Source organism: Branchiostoma lanceolatum, chromosome 19, assembly GCF_035083965.1.
Source record: "Branchiostoma lanceolatum isolate klBraLanc5 chromosome 19, klBraLanc5.hap2, whole genome shotgun sequence".
NCBI classification, from domain to species: Eukaryota; Metazoa; Chordata; class Leptocardii; order Amphioxiformes; family Branchiostomatidae; genus Branchiostoma; species Branchiostoma lanceolatum.
Genome location: NC_089740.1, coordinates 1,403,990 through 1,418,370, shown reverse-complemented (window position 1 = coordinate 1,418,370; position 14,381 = coordinate 1,403,990). Strand labels below are relative to the sequence as shown.

General features: G+C 41.3%; 1 protein-coding gene across 2 annotated transcripts; it reads left to right on the top strand.

Moving 5' to 3' along the window:
- Nucleotides 1–209: 209 nt before the first annotated feature.
- On the top strand, nt 210–12,381 carry LOC136424956 (ficolin-2-like). 2 transcript variants are annotated; one of them, XM_066413611.1, is made up of 7 exons: nt 210–808; nt 1,405–1,566; nt 2,074–2,180; nt 6,404–6,563; nt 7,063–7,225; nt 7,600–7,751; nt 12,032–12,381. In XM_066413611.1, the coding sequence occupies exons 2-7, from the start codon at nt 1,520–1,522 to the stop codon at nt 12,192–12,194; spliced, it is 792 nt and encodes a 263-aa protein (XP_066269708.1). In that variant the 5' UTR covers nt 210–808; nt 1,405–1,519; the 3' UTR covers nt 12,195–12,381. The 2 variants fall into 2 exon arrangements, with proteins under 2 accessions (XP_066269708.1, XP_066269709.1); XM_066413612.1 differs by having other exon boundaries at nt 211–808; nt 2,074–2,168.
- Nucleotides 12,382–14,381: the final 2,000 nt, after the last annotated feature.

The window sequence follows — 14,381 nt, the reverse complement described above, 5'->3', positions numbered from 1 at the left end:
ACTCTTCTCATGAGACAGTTCTCATGAGACAGTTGGATGGAACTGAACACCGCTTGATAGAACAACGCTGACTAGCGGAGGTAGCCTGAACGCCAGCAATCTTATAGAAGCCGCCCTACCATACAATATAGAAGGAAAGAGGCCTTTATAAGGACACACGTTTGTCATTGATACTGGTACACAGACTATACGCAAACTCGCTGAGTATGGGTGTGTTTGCGGCTGTTTAAATGATCACCTGATATTTCTGATACAAACTTTTTGTGAGCTTTGTTATGTTTGAGGATTAAGCCAATCGGATTTAACTCTTGCCAGTCGCCAACACTACTTTGCACATTAACACCTATTGTCTCCCAAAAACAGCTCTCAAATTGATCAACACCCCTTTACATTTTCCTGGTATAGTTGATTTTTTTTCTAAAGTTCGGAGACATAGAACTCAATTTTTCTCACCTTGAGTCTATATTACTAAGTTGTCAAAGAAATCCTAAGTTCACATTCAAAAGAGCAAACAATTTCAGCAGCCCCGAGGAAAATTGACCACTGCTGGAAAAACAAGAACTGATCAAAAATGGCGGCAGAGAAACTTGGAGTCCTGTTGGTGTTTGTAGCGGTTCTTTCTCGGTGTGCTGCTGACTGTGATCAGCGGCTGACGGTATCAGCGACAGACTCCCCGGCATGCGCGGACCGAGCACAGGACTGCCGCAAACTCGCGGAGGAGTCACAGAAACGACAGCAGAAAATACAGGCGGTGAAGGAACACAGCATGGCGGATACTACCATGTTGGAAAATGAACACAAGATGCAGGTAACGTGTTTCAATACATTTTACATTCAATAAGAGGTATATGATTCTACCACTCGTGACCACAAGAAGAAGCAATCATTCTGTAGGTTATTTGGGTGGGTAAATTGTGGGTTTATTGTCTATTCAACAACAATAACACCAGGCATCAAAACATAGTAAAGAGAAAACAAATACACACTGAAATTCAGTAAGTTATTAGATATCGCTGAAATGTCTTTGTGCCAGAATGGACAAAAATACAAGAGTGACAACTAATGCTCTTTACTAATTACTTTTACCAAGATGATTAGGTTTTTGTAGCAGTATAACTAAAGAAGCTATAAATTAATCTGTAAGATACCTGGTATGTTGGTAGGTGTTGACACAATGAAGCTTAAGTTTGATTACGAGCCTTCTGGCGGTTTTCTAAGGTACTGCAGGAAACCTTCCGGTTTTAATTTATTGTTGCATCAGTTTCGGAGTTCGCAGGGGATGTCATCCATATAATCAAATCAGTATGGCCTTACAGTGTAGTACCTGTATATGTAGCTAGGTGAACATTTCACTCACATACCATCACCGTTACATAAATCTCATTTCACCATTGACAACCACAGATTGAGGGAAGGAAGGCGTCGGGACAAGCTGCTACAGAACATGACTCCAAAGTGAGGGGCATCCTGGAGGACATGGGACGGCTCCAGAGACTCTTTACCGACAGCGAGCCTCAGTATGAACAACTTCAAGAAAGTTGATGAAATGAAGAAATTGTTGCTGAAGTAAGCGTAATAGATAATACATGTCTTAAGTGCCTTGAACAAACAAACTTTTTTCAAAAGCCCGACTTGTGGCATACCAAATGGGCATTTGAAAAAAAATATGTTAACATCTGATTCAAGACACTCTAGCAGATGCCATGAAGATTACCATAGAATTTATCTAGCTAACAATGCTAACAATATCTGGAAAACATCAGCACTCACCAAGCATCTAAAAACGTATACCTCATTCGGACATGATATTTTTTCTTTGAATAGGTTTAGAGTATGCATGATCTGTTAACTTCTCCCCGCAAATTTGTGCCATGATATGAGGGCATATTGAAGTGAAGAAGTCTGCATTGAAGATGTCTTTTGGGGATCAATGAACAGTAAACTGTTGTGCCTTCAGCCAATTTTATTGTGTGTTCCATTGTAGCTTTAGATGATAATAGATTTGAGACCTATTTTGACCCCGCTATATGACTGAGCCATTATCCTTGATAACACTTGTCCTACAATGTCCAGTCTGGAGGCCGGAGGGCTGTCCCGCCTGGATGGACCGGGTGTGGGCCGGACAGACGAGGTGGACGCTGGGCAGGGTGCTACTGACCAGCCGAGAGGTAAACCCATAGGTTTGTTATTAATAAACGTAAAATATTCACACACTCATTCATTTACTCACTCACTCACTCACTCACTCCATCCCTACCTCACTCACTCACTCATTCACTCATTCACCCATTCACTCATTCACTCTCTCAGTAACTTACTCGGTCACTCACCCACCCGCTCATTCATTCCTTCATTCATTTACTAACGCACTCATTCATTCATTCATTAATTCATTAATTCACTAAATCACTCACCACGTATTCATTTATTCATTCACTCACTCACTCTTTCTCTTACTCGCTCACTCAGGAACTCAGTCACACTCACTCACGAACTCACGACAGTATGAGTCCAGTGCTGATGGAGTCTACAGTGTTGTTGTTGTTTTTGACAGATTGTTCCGATGTGAAGAGACAGGGCGAGTCCAGTGCTGATGGAGTTGACAGGGTTGTTGTTGTTTTCGACAGATTGTTCCGATGTGAAGAGACAGGATGAGTTCAGTGCTGATGGAGTCTACAGTGTTGTTGTTGTTGTTGACAGATTGTTCCGATGTGAAGAGACAGGACGAGTCCAATGATGATGGAGTCTACAGTGTTGTTTTTGTTGACAGATTGTTCCGATGTGAAGAGACAGGATGAGTCCAGTGCTGATGGAGTCTACAGTGCTGTTGTTGTTGACAGATTGTTCCAATGTGAAGAGACAGGATGAGTCCAGTGCTGATGGAGTCTACAGTGTCGTTGCTGTTTTTGACAGATTGTTCTGATGTGAAGACACAGGATGAGTCCAGTGCTGATGGAGTCTACAGTGCTGTTGTTGTTTTTGACGGATTGTTCCGATGTGAAGAGACAGGATGAGTCCAGTGCTGATGGAGTCTACAGTGTTGTTGTTGTTTTTGACAGATTGTTCTGATGTGAAGAGACAGGATGAGTCCAGTGCTGATGGAGTCTACAGTGTCGTTGCTGTTTTTGACAGATTGTTCTGATGTGAAGAGACAGGATGAGTCCAGTGCTGATGGAGTCTACAGTGTTGTTGTTGTTTTTGACAGATTGTTCTGATGTGAAGACACAGGGCGAGTCCAGTGCTGATGGAGTTGACAGGGTTGTTGTTGTTTTTGACAGATTGTTCCGATGTGAAGAGACAGGATGAGTCCAGTGCTGATGGAGTCTACAGTGTTGTTGTTGTTTTTGACAGATTGTTCTGATGTGAAGAGACAGGATGAGTCCAGTGCTGATGGAGTCTACAGTGTTGTTGTTGTTTTTGACAGATTGTTCTGATGTGAAGAGACAGGATGAGTCCAGTGCTGATGGAGTCTACAGTGTTGTTGTTGTTTTTGACGGATTGTTCCGATGTGAAGAGACAGGATGAGTCCAGTGCTGATGGAGTCTACAGTGTTGTTGTTGTTTTTGACAGATTGTTCCGATGTGAAGAGACAGGATGAGTCCAGTGCTGATGGAGTCTACAGTGTTGTTGTTGTTTTTGACAGATTGTTCTGATGTGAAGAGACAGGATGAGTCCAGTGCTGATGGAGTCTACAGTGTCGTTGCTGTTTTTGACAGATTGTTCTGATGTGAAGAGACAGGATGAGTCCAGTGCTGATGGAGTCTACAGTGTTGTTGTTGTTTTTGACAGATTGTTCTGATGTGAAGAGACAGGATGAGTCCAGTGCTGATGGAGTCTACAGTGTCGTTGCTGTTTTTGACAGATTGTTCTGATGTGAAGACACAGGATGAGTCCAGTGCTGATGGAGTCTACAGTGCTGTTGTTGTTTTTGACAGATTGTTCCGATGTGAAGACACAGGACGAGTCCAGCGCTGATGGAGTCTACAGTGTTGATGTTGTTGACAGATTGTTTCGATGTGAAGAGACAGGATGAGTCCAGTGCTGATGGAGTCTACAGTGTTGTTGTTGTTTTTGACAGATTGTTCCGATGTGAAGAGACAGGATGAGTCCAATGATGATGGAGTCTACAGTGTTGTTGTTGTTGACGGATTGTTCCGATGTGAAGAGACAGGATGAGTCCAGTGCTGATGGAGTCTACAGTGTAGTTGTTGTTTTTGACAGATTGTTCCGATGTGAAGAGACAGGATGAGTTCAGTGCTGATGGAGTCTACAGTGTAGTTGTTGTTTTTGACAGATTGTTCCGATGTGAAGAGACAGGATGAGTTCAGTGCTGATGGAGTCTACAGTGTTGTTGTTGTTTTTGACAGATTGTTCTGATGTGAAGAGACAGGATGAGTCCAATGATGATGGAGTGTACAGTGTTGTTGTTGTTTTTGACAGATTGTTCCGATGTAAAGAAACAGGATGAGTCCAGTGCTGATGAAGTCTACAGTGTTGTTGTTGATGACAGATTGTTCCGATGTGAAGAGACAGGACGAGTCCAGTGCTGATGGAGTCTACAGTGTTGTTGTTGTTTTTGACAGATTGTTCTGATGTGAAGAGACAGGATGAGTCCAGTGCTGATGGAGTCTACAGTGTTGTTGTTGTTTTTGACAGATTGTTCTGATGTGAAGACACAGGATGAGTCCAGTGCTGATGGAGTCTACAGTGCTGTTGTTGTTTTTGACAGATTGTTCCGATGTGAAGACACAGGGCGAGTCCAGTGCTGATGGAGTTGACAGGGTTGTTGTGGTTTTTGACAGATTGTTCCGATGACATGTGAAGAGACAGGATGAGTTCCGTGCTGATGGAGTTGACAGGGTTGTTGTTGTTTTTGACAGATTGTTCCAATGTGAAGAGACAGGATGAGTCCAGTGCTGATGGAGTCCACAGTGTTGTTGTTATTTTGACGGATTGTTCTGATGTGAAGAGACAGGACGAGTCCAGCGCTGATGGAGTCTACAGTGTTGTTGTTGTTGACAGATTGTTTCGATGTGAAGGGACAGGATGAGTCCAGTGCTGATGGTGTCTACAGTGTAGTTGTTGTTTTTGACAGATTGTTCTGATGTGAAGACACAGGATGAGTCCAGTGCTGATGGAGTCTACAGTGCTGTTGTTGTTTTTGACAGATTGTTCCGATGTGAAGACACAGGGCGAGTCCAGTGCTGATGGAGTTGATAGGGTTGTTGTTGTTTTTGACAGATTGTTCCGATTACATGTGAAGAGACAGGATGAGTTCCGTGCTGATGGAGTTGACAGGGTTGTTGTTGTTGTTTTTGACAGATTGTTCCGATGTGAAGAGACAGGATTAGTCCAGTGCTGATGGTGTCTACAGTGTTGTTGTTGTTTTTGACAGATTGTTCCGATGTGAAGAGACAGGACGAGTCCAGCGCTGATGGAGTCTACAGTGTTGATGTTGTTGACGGATTGTTTCGATGTGAAGGGACAAGATGAGTCCAGTGCTGATGGAGTCTACAGTGTAGTCGTTGTTTTTGACAGATTGTTCCGATGTGAAGAGACAGGATGAGTTCAGTGCTGATGGAGTCTACAGTGTTGTTGTTGTTTTTGACAGATTGTTCCGATGTGAAGAGACAGGACGAGTCCAATGATGATGGAGTCTACAGTGTTGTTTTTGTTGACAGATTGTTGCGATGTGAAGAGACAGGATGAGTTCAGTGCTGATGGAGTCTACAGTGTAGTTGTTGTTTTTGACAGATTGTTGCGATGTGAAGAGACAGGATGAGTTCAGTGCTGATGGAGTCTACAGTGTTGTTGTTTTTGACAGATTGTTGCGATGTGAAGAGACAGGATGAGTTCAGTGCTGATGGAGTCTACAGTGTTGTTGTTGTTTTTGACAGATTGTTGCGATGTGAAGAGACAGGATGAGTTCAGTGCTGATGGAGTCTACAGTGTAGTTGTTGTTTTTGACAGATTTTTGCGATGTGAAGAGACAGGATGAGTTCAGTGCTGATGGAGTGTACAGTGTTGTTGTTTTTGACAGATTGTTCCGATGTGAAGAGACAGGATGAGTTCAGTGCTGATGGAGTCTACAGTGTAGTTGTTGTTTTTGACAGATTGTTGCGATGTGAAGAGACAGGATGAGTTCAGTGCTGATGGAGTCTACAGTGTTGTTGTTTTTGACAGATTGTTGCGATGTGAAGAGACAGGATGAGTTCAGTGCTGATGGAGTCTACAGTGTAGTTGTTGTTTTTGACAGATAGTTGCGATGTGAAGAGACAGGGCGAGTTCAGTGCTGATGGAGTCTACAGTGTTGTTGTTGTTTTTGACAGATTGTTCTGATGTGAAGAGACAGGACGAGTCCAATGATGATGGAGTCTACAGTGTTGTTGTTTTTTTTTGACAGATTGTTCCGATGTGAAGAGACAGGATGAGTCCAGTGCTGATGGAGTCTACAGTGTTGTTGTTGATGGTGAGGATGTGCGCGTGTTCTGTGACATGACTACAGCAGGGGGAGGCTGGACTGTCATACAGAGGAGGATGAGCGGTGGAGAAAACTTCTTCCGGTGAGTTCTAAAAGACACAGGAACCCATGTCCCTCTTTCGCAGTCTATAAAAACGGGGTTGTTTTTCGGTCCGTGCGTGTGTTTGTTTGTTTGTTTGTTTGTTTGTTTGTTTGTTTGTTTGCCCTGGTGTGTGTCGATAGTTGTAAGTGACAGGATGTAATGCAGAATATAGTGCAAACAGACACTGGCAGGATGGGAAGGTTGGTCCCTCAGCGGGCAGAATGGGGAGGTTGGCTCGGCGCAGGTGCAAATAAAGTTGTTCCCACATCGACAGAATTAGCGAGAAATTCATAATTAATTGAAATTATGACATTCACAAATCTCGAAATAATCCTTAATTGTATGAGAGATTTTACTTCCTGTTGCTCGTTGTCTAAGATACTTTCCAGGACGATTAAGGAAATCTAAAATGGTCATGAAAATCTATTTAGTTTGGGGAGTGCTGCACATGGTCAGACAAGCCGGGCTCTTACATGGATGTTTCCTATATATTTTGTAGAAGCTGGGATGAGTACAGGACAGGTTTTGGGCAGCCGACTGCAGAGTACTGGCTGGGAAATGACCGGCTGCACCAGCTGACCACCGGGCGGGACTACCTGCTGTATGTGCAGCTGGAGGACCAGGAAGGACTGAAGGCCTTCGCACAGTACTCATCATTCCAGGTGACATGTCTCTTACTGAGGAACATCATTGCCTCCGGAACAACGGATTGTAATCAGTTCGTGTGTTTGTTTCTTTCTTTGTCTGTTTGTTTGTTTGTTTGTTTGTTTTGTTGTGTGTCAAATATTATTTGAATATTTAAAAGTGACAGCCTGTCAGGATGTAAGGCAGAAATTGTGTAATAGGATACTTGGAGGATTGGAAGTCAGTGGAGGCTTTAGTCCAATTTTGTAGACAGGCAAGCTGACTCATGACTACTCGCACACAGGTCGTTAGGGGTACTCATTTGGAGCTTATATCTGTAGTCTTCCTCTTAGGATGATCCATGTCTTCAACAATATTTAACAAAATAGAATTGTCTGCTGCCTTGTTTCAGATCGGAAGTGCAGAGGAGAAGTACAGACTGCGTGTATCCGGGTATAACGGTTCTGCAGGGGACGCTCTGGACAAACATGACCAGCAGTTCTTCAGCACAAAGGACAGGGATAATGACGGGAATGCGGCCATCAATTGTGCTGAAGGGTACAGGTAGGTTCTACCGACAATCATCATCTAATCTAAACCATTTCAGTCTAAAGCTTTTGAAAGGATTCACATTGAGCGAGATGTGTGAATATATAGTGTTCCAAAGTATCTCTGAGCATGTTTTCTCAGATTTTATTATCTCCATGAAAAATGGAGATATTGTTTTGGGTGTGTCTGTGTGTGTGTTTGTTTGTTTGTCTGTCTGTCTGTTTGTGTGTTTCCGCACTTCTGTAGTCAGCATAACTCGGGAACCTCTTGATGGATTACGATGATATTTGGTATGTGGGCAGGTGTTGTGAAGCCGAAGTTCAAGGTTGATTTTGGGCCCCCTGGTATGTGACCTTGGTACTGCAGCAGACCTTCAATTTTCGTATCTTTTGACCTGGACGTGTTGTGGTCTTGATTTTTGGGTGGTAGATAGCTTGTGATGTAATAAAAAAGTGGTGTAGGTTTGGGCCCCCTAGCAGCTTCCTCTGGAACTGCAGGGGCCTTTTTGGGAAAATCTTCTCAGGAGGATAACTGAACAAAGGAACAACCGATTTCCATGATATTTAGTATGCAGGTAGCTTAGATAAAGATATACACAATGAAGTGCAAATTATGCTAATCGGGACTTAATTTGCAAAGCTAATGAGGAAAATCTATATTTGCAGTGTTTTCCATTATCAGACTCAAATACATGTAACGTATGTAGTTTATGGAAAGTTGATCATCAACAGATACCAATTATGCAAATAAATTCCTAATTTGCATAGTTAATGCAAAACACCATATCTAATCTAATTGGAAAATTATAGGACTGTCAATATGATACTTAGTATGCAGGTAGCTTAGACAGAGATATATACATAATGAAGTGCAAATTATGCTAATTGTGACTTAATTTGCATAGCTAATGAGGAAAATCTATATTTGCAGTGTTTCCCATTATCAGACTCAAATACATGTAACATATGTAGTTCATGGAAAGTGGAGCAACAACAGATACCAATTATGCAAATAAATTCCTGATTTGCATAATCAATACAAAAACACCTGTCAATATTGCAACATGTGTAAGTTAGAAAAGGTGTTTATGACCAAGCATATATTATGCAAATGTGCAAGTCATTTGCATGTATAGAATTGTTCATGGAGATATGAGGTCGTGGAACTCTTGTTTATTGTGAAATCACTGAATTTATGGTTTTGGTAACTTTATGGGTTTTCTGATTTACCTTTTCTTACGCGTGAAAGTTGCAAACCGAAATTGAGTTAATTTGTCCGACAAGTACCAGCAGTAAATGATTTCTTCACATGTCTGATCTCAGATTTGACAAAGTACTGAAATGAATACATCAACTTTTACCAAAGAAAGCAGACATAGGGGTACTCCACTGGAAGGACATGGTTGGAAATTTTAACTTTGTTTTTAAGTTTGTTGCCTTTTTGTTGTTACCTTCGCCGAGAAGGTTATGCAGAGGGTAGCGTTTGTATGTGTGTATGTATGTAATGTACAGCATAACTCGAGAAGCCTTGGATGGATTGTCTTGATATTTGGTAGGTGGGTAGGTCTTGATAAGACTAGGAAATGATTAGATTTTGGGTCCCCTAGCGGCTTGTTATGGTACTGCAGCAGAACTTCCTGTTTTGATATCTCGTGTTCTGGACATGCTATGGAACTGATTTTTGAGTGGTAGATAGCTCTTTGGACAGAGAGTAAGTGATATGGGTTTGGGCAGGAGCAGGTTTTGCATCTGACTTTGAAAGGGAATAACTCAAGAAGGGCTTGATGGATGGCAATGATTTTTGGTAAGTAGATAGCTTGAGTGATGATGAACATGATTAGATACGTTTTATGCAAATCAGTATCTAATTTGCATAATTAATGAGGAAAGTTTATACATCCGCCAAATTCCATGATAGGACTCTGAAACATGTGACATATGTAAGTGAGGAAGAGAGAAATATTAATTGATATGAACTATGTAAATGAAGACCTCATTTGCATAATTAATGAGAAAATACTATAACTCAAGATGGCCTTGATGGATGGTCATGATTTTTGGTATGTCGATAGCTTGTGTGATGCTTAGAATGATTGGCCGATAATTATGCAAATCAGATTCTAATTTGCATAATTAATGAAGCAACTTTAAAAATCTGCTTTGTGCCATGATATGACTATTCAAATTGTAACTGAGGAAGAGAGGAATGTTGAAGTAAAAAATATGCAAATGTGGGCCTAATTTGCATACTTGAATGAGAAACTACTATAATTCCATACTGGTAAATGACGGAAATTTCATGCATTTAATACTTTTTTGTGGCATCAGGAATTTATGTGAATGTGAACATCGTTGAATCAAATTATGCTGATAAGGGCCTCATTTGCATAATTGATGATCAATATTAGCATCACCTTCTTTGTTAAGCTCATACTTTGTTAAGCTCATACTTTGGACATGTCATATTTTAAGACAATCAACTGATGAGAAACACTCCTAATACGTCAGTCACAATGGTTAAAATCATTTGGCGAAGGTATGAGGTCGTGGAACTCTAGTTTTTTATTTGATAAACGGAGCAAGGCAAATAGCAATTCACATGTAGTCTAGTGCCCAAGGGTTCCAAGTTTCAAGGGTTTCAAGGGATACAAGTTTCTATGAAAGAATAACATTGAATGTGGAGAATACTTATAATAACCAACAAGAGTTCTACGACCTCATACCTTCGCCAAATGATTTTGACCTTTATGACTGACGTATTAGGAGTGTTTTTCATCAATCAAAAATCATACCAGTTGATCCTCCTCACCCAAATAACATAAGTTGTCCAAACCTCCTTGTTATGATTATGAGCTTAACAAAGAAGGTTATGCTAACATTTATCATCAATAATGCAAATAAGCTCCTTATTAGCATAATTTGATTCAATGGTGTTCACATTCACACAACTTCTAAATGCCACAAGTTGAAATTGCCGTTATTTACTAGTATGGAATGATAGTAGTTTCTCATTAATTATGCAAATTAGGCCGACATTTGAATAATTTCTATCTATTGACATTCCTCTCTTCCTCAGTTACAAATGTCACATATTTGAATAGTCATATCATGGAACACAGCAGGTTTTTAAAATTGCCTCATTAATTATAATCTGATTTGCATAATTATCATCCAATCATACAAAGCATCATGTAAGCTATCTACATACCAAAAATCATGACCATCCATCATGACCATCCATCAAGCCCATCTCGAGTTATAGTATTTTCTCATTAATTATGTAAATGAGGTTCTCATTTGCATAGCTGATATCTATTAATATTTCTCTCTTCCTCAGTTAGATATGTCACATGTTTGCGAGTCCTATCATGGAAATTGATGGATGTATAAACTTTCCTCATTAATTATGCAAATTAGTTACTGATTTGCACAATAAGTATCCAATCATGTACATCATCGCTCAAGCTATGTACTTGCAAAAAATCATGACCTTCCATCAAGCCCTTCTTGAGTTATTCCCTTTCAAAGTCTGAAGCAAAACCTGCCCCTGCAGTTCCAAAAAAGTTGCTAGGGGGCCCAAACCTATACCACTTACTCTCTGCCCAACGAGCTATCTACCACTCAAAAATCAGTTCCATAGCATGTCCACAACACGAGATATCATAACAGGAAGTTCCGCTGCAGTACCGTAACAAGCCGCTAGGGGGCCCAAAATCTAATCATTTTCAGGTTTCATCGAGACCTATCAACATACCAAATACCAAGACAATCCTTCCAAGAATTCTCGACTTATCGTGTTCACTAACAGACACACAGACATGCTCGGTAAAATATAACCTTCTCACATTCCACACCAATGAATACAGCTAGCTGACAGCCAATTTGTCCCTGGCAGTAACTGACGTTTCCTGCCTGCCTCATGACCCCTCATGACCCCTCATGACCAACTTTGCACCCCTCTACTCGTATCAATATCCCTTAAAACAACACAGCCCACACGTCGCAACCAGAAGCATAGTATGAGCATACAATTTAACACATTTTTACACTTTTCTCGTTAATTATGCAAAACACTTCGCCCAAAATCTAATCATCTTGAGATTTCCCACATACACACCGACACACCAACTACGACAACAAACCATCCAGGCGTTCTCGACTTATTCTGTTCACTAACAGACACACAGACAAGCATCATCGAATAACCTTCTCGACGAAAATTTCGTCGACGAAGGTAACTACTTTTGTATCCTCATGTTAAACCATTTTCTTCCCTGCCCTGCCTCCCCTGTACAGAGGAGGCTGGTGGTATTACCCAGGCTGTGTCCAGACTAACCTGAACGGACTGTACCAAGGCTCGGGGAACCTGGGGAGGGGAGTCACCTGGCTGCCATGGAGAGGAAACCACAGCCTCAAGCGCACAGAGATGAAGATTCGACCTAAAGGCTTTGTTGTATAGTGTGTGGGCTTTATGATGCACACTTTGATTCTTCATTGCAAAGTTAACGTTCTGATATGTTCTCGGATTTTAGCTGTAACGTAAATTAGAAATGCCGCAGACTAACACAATAATAATGTCAGTTTCTTACCAGTTGTAACAGGTTATGCTATGAGAGAAATAAACACGTGGTCATTATAGACATCTATCTGACGTGCTTTTGTATTCTTTTTAAAACTGGGAGTTGTGAGTAGTTGCATTGGAGGTATAACTGTCAAACTTACGCACCGTACAACTGCAGCCCTTGAAACCTGAAGTATCATGGCCTCCCAATGGCATGCTATGCCCAGTACGACATTACCAATCTACAGACAACACAGTTAAGGAAAGCGGAACCCATGAAGACGGCGCACAACTCTCATTGACATCCTAAGGCAAGACGCTGACTAAGGCTGGTATGTCGCAAAATGGTTTCAAATCGCGCTAATCAGTGGCGTGAAATTGCGACTCTTTTGAGAAGCTAACATAATTCGCAGATGGCAAAATGGCGCAAAGCGGTGTAATCACTGCAATTCACTTTTTGATGAATCTTAATCATTCTACAGAGTTCTTGTTTTATTCAGCTGCAGCCCTACGATTTCTAGAAAAGTTGTCTTGTATCTGATTTGGAGCCGACACTGAAAACGTGACATTCTGGATGCGGCCATTTTGTTTACGGAGGTCACGTTCGCAAGGATAAATTGGCAAGAGAAAGTTCGCAAAGTTCCCACAATAATTTGGCGGTTAGATGCAACCCGCTTCAGCAGTACGTCACAATACGTGTACACATGAGATATGTCTATATATACTGATAGTTTTGCCACCTAACATACCCTATTAACTGTGTGCGAAGGGACTTGTAAATACTGTTCGTGAAATATGATGGAAAATCATTTGTTTCAAACAGTCTCTTCTACGATTACGAAAGAAGTAAGCTCGATCTTTATACAATTTTGAAGAAGCCACTGAATTGAATTCAAATATGTCAGGCAGACGTTTTCAGACAAAAAGAAAACTAGTGCTCTCATCACAGACCCGATTTTCCAATACATTGTATATCAGAATAAGTTCGATTTAGCATACATTTTGCGATCAATTTACTAGCATAAAGTGGAAGACGTGCTATTTGAAAAAGACTGAATCCGCCAAGCATTCAAACTGCCGAAAATGTCGGCATACCACCTTGGTTCCTCAAAATGACAGTCACCGAAATAGCACCTGTGTTAACCAATATTTTCCAACACTCCTTAGACACAGGAGAAATTCCCAAAGACTGGAGGGATGCAAATATATGTGCCATTTTTAAAAAGGGAGATAGAGCGGTCCCCGGTAACTACCGACCTGTATCACTGACCTGTATATCCTGCAAACTACTTGAACACATTATCCATAGTCATGTCATGAAACACTTAGAAAGTTTCAACATATTGACTGACTACCAACATGGATTCAGAGCAAAGCGATCCACAGAAACACAGCTAATACATCCTCGTTCACCAGGACCCTTCCGCTCCACGTTACATCGCTCGCGCGAGCGATGTAACGTGGAGCGAAAGGGTCCTGGTGAACGAGGATGAGCTTATATTGACAGCTCACGACATAACTGGCGCACTAAACAGTAAAAAAACAGGTAGATCTAGCAATACTTGATTTTACTAAAGCTTTCGATAAAGTCCCACATAGCAGACTCATCACAAAACTAGAGCACTACGGAATTCAAGACACCACACTAAATTGGTTGAAGGCTTTCTTGACCAATACGGAACAGACGGTAGTGGTAGAAGGCAAGGCCTCAGCTCCAGTTAGAGTTGCGTCAGGCGTACCACAGGGAACCGTTCTGGGACCGTTACTCTTCCTCCTGTACATAAATGACTTACCAGGCCAGCTTGATTCAAATGTGAGGTTATTTGCCGACGACTGCCTGTTATACATAGAGTTGTCCGCATAGAGTGATTCACAGCTTTTACAAGAAGATTTGAACACACTCGAAGAATGGCAAACCAAATGGCTCATGCAGTTTAATCCGGAAATAAAAATGTTACATCATGCACATAACAAAGAAACGAAACCCAATTGTAACCACATACCAGTTCTGTGGACAGGCTCTAGCAACAACAAAGAGCCAACCGTACCTAGGCGTTACATTAACAACGGGGCTAAAATGGAACA